We start from the raw sequence: 2,093 nt of genomic DNA on the forward strand, positions 1-2,093 counted from the left end.
GTTGGGTAAGGCAGGTAGGTGGTAGGTGAAGTGATAGGCCAGTCTGGTGGCAGGTGGCTGTCCACCAGAGGAATTTTTTCGGCGGCCGCCAGGTGCTGCACCGGCGCCAGTCCAGTGGCTTGGACGGTGAGTCTCCTGTGCACGCGACTGGGGGTCACTGGACCGGGGGGGTGGGCCACGACAGGACCACGGGTGCGCGCCAACGACAAGGAGCCATGGGTCGCAATTTGGTCACCTAGTGACATTTTGAGGAACGTCATGGTTTTGCAGTCAAACTGTGCTGTGCCCGTCGGCCTGGGCGAACGAGGCCATCTCTCCTCATGGTCCACGATGTCATTCGCAGCTGCTGTACACTCGACGGAGGCGCAGAGAGATGCGCAAAGACGTCAGATGCCCACTCCTCCCTCACCCATGACCAACCACGCAGACCCTCGTCATCAGGCAGCCAGCGCCCTGCTGACAGTCACGTGGTGTGGCCACTGCTGGTGCTTGATCCCTGATAAGATAACAATATGAACATGTCAGATAAGATAACCAGAAAAAAGTTCAAGATTCCAACCACCAATTGACCTCGACACCTGCGACGTGCTTGCCCCTCCTCCGAACTTCGAGGCCTTCATTGACCACGTCGCAGTCAACGCCTTGTCACGCGAGCTCACATCGTTGCGTTCCACGATGGCGCCCTCAGCGACGGTCACAGAGAAGAAGAAGGGACCCCAGAGACTGGCGTGGTCTTACCCCTCCCCTGGCAGAGTCAGTAACCCTTCATCAACTCTATTGCTTCTCCATGGCAGATGCCAGAAACTAACACGCAGTGTCCAGATGGATCCTTGATTTCGTCGCAAGCCAGGGCTATCAGCGCATGACGCCTGTTCAGGCCGCCACTATTCCCCAGTTCCTCGGCAACAAGGACGTCGTCGTCGAAGCTGTCACAGGCAGCGGCAAGACCCTGGCATTTCTGCTCCCCATCGTGCAGAAGCTGCTCCGCCTCTCCGAACCCACCAAGCGTGGCCATGTCTTCGCCATTATCGTCTCGCCGACTCGCGAGCTCGCTCAGCAGATTTACAACGTTCTCATGGGCCTCATCGCCTTCCACACTGCCTCCTCGGAGATGCTTCCCTTCTTGAAGGAGGATGACAAGCGCCCCGACTCGGCCGTGCCCATCGCCGTGCCCCAGCTGCTCGTCGGAGGCACGACCACGACGCAGCAAGATCTCAGCTTCTTCGTGCGTCACTCTCCCAACATTCTCGTCTCCACGCCCGGCCGCCTCGTCGAGCTCCTCGCCTCGCCCCACGTCCACTGCAGCCAGTCCACCTTTGACATGCTCGTCCTCGACGAAGCCGATCGCATCCTCGACATGGGGTTCCGCCAGGACCTCCAGCGCATCCTCTCCCACCTCCCCAAGCAGCGCCGAACCGGTCTCTTCAGCGCCTCCGTCTCCGAGGCCGTCTCCCAGATCATCACTGTTGGCCTGCGCAACCCTGTCAAGATCGCTGTGGGCGTCAAGTCCCTCCGCGACGGCAACATCATCGAAGACCGCAAGATTCCCGCCTCTCTGCAAATGGCATACCTCCTCACGCCGGCCTCCCAGAAGATGCCGGCCCTCGCCCAGATCCTCGACAAGCTCAACCCGCGCCCCCAGCGCAGCATCATCTTCCTCTCCACCTGCGCCGCCGTCGACTACTTCCAGCACATCCTCCCCGACATGCTCCCTGCCGGCTTCTCCCTTGTGCCCCTGCACGGCAAGCTGCCGCCCAAGGTGCGCGAAAAGTCCTTCAACCGCTTCCTCACGTCCGTCTCCCCTTCGGTCCTCCTCTGCACCGACCTCGCCGCTCGTGGCCTCGATATTCCCCAGGTCGACTTTGTCTGCCAAGTCGACCCGCCCTCAGATCCCAAGGTCTTCATCCACCGCGCCGGCCGCGCCGGCGGCCCCGGGCGCAAGGGCTTCGCCGTCGTCCTCCTTCCACCCGGGCGGGGAGGAGGAATTTTGGTCCCTTTCCTCGCCGCCCGCAAAAGGCCCATCCACCCGCTTGACGACCCCCCAAGGTGACCCTCGACCCGCCCCCCGCCGAGCCGGCGACGCCCGAATCCGC

General features: G+C 62.0%; 1 protein-coding gene across 1 annotated transcript; it reads left to right on the plus strand.

Moving 5' to 3' along the window:
* Nucleotides 1-675: 675 nt before the first annotated feature.
* Nucleotides 676-2,050, plus strand: VDBG_05430 (ATP-dependent rRNA helicase SPB4; the record flags this gene model as incomplete). Its single annotated transcript, XM_003004271.1, has 2 exons — nucleotides 676-753; nucleotides 851-2,050. The coding sequence occupies 2 exons, from the start codon at nucleotides 676-678 to the stop codon at nucleotides 2,048-2,050; spliced, it is 1,278 nt and encodes a 425-aa protein (XP_003004317.1).
* Nucleotides 2,051-2,093: the final 43 nt, after the last annotated feature.

The sequence above is a fragment of the Verticillium alfalfae genome, genomic scaffold, assembly GCF_000150825.1.
Source record: "Verticillium alfalfae VaMs.102 supercont1.6 genomic scaffold, whole genome shotgun sequence".
In the NCBI taxonomy this organism is placed as follows: Eukaryota; Fungi; Ascomycota; class Sordariomycetes; order Glomerellales; family Plectosphaerellaceae; genus Verticillium; species Verticillium alfalfae.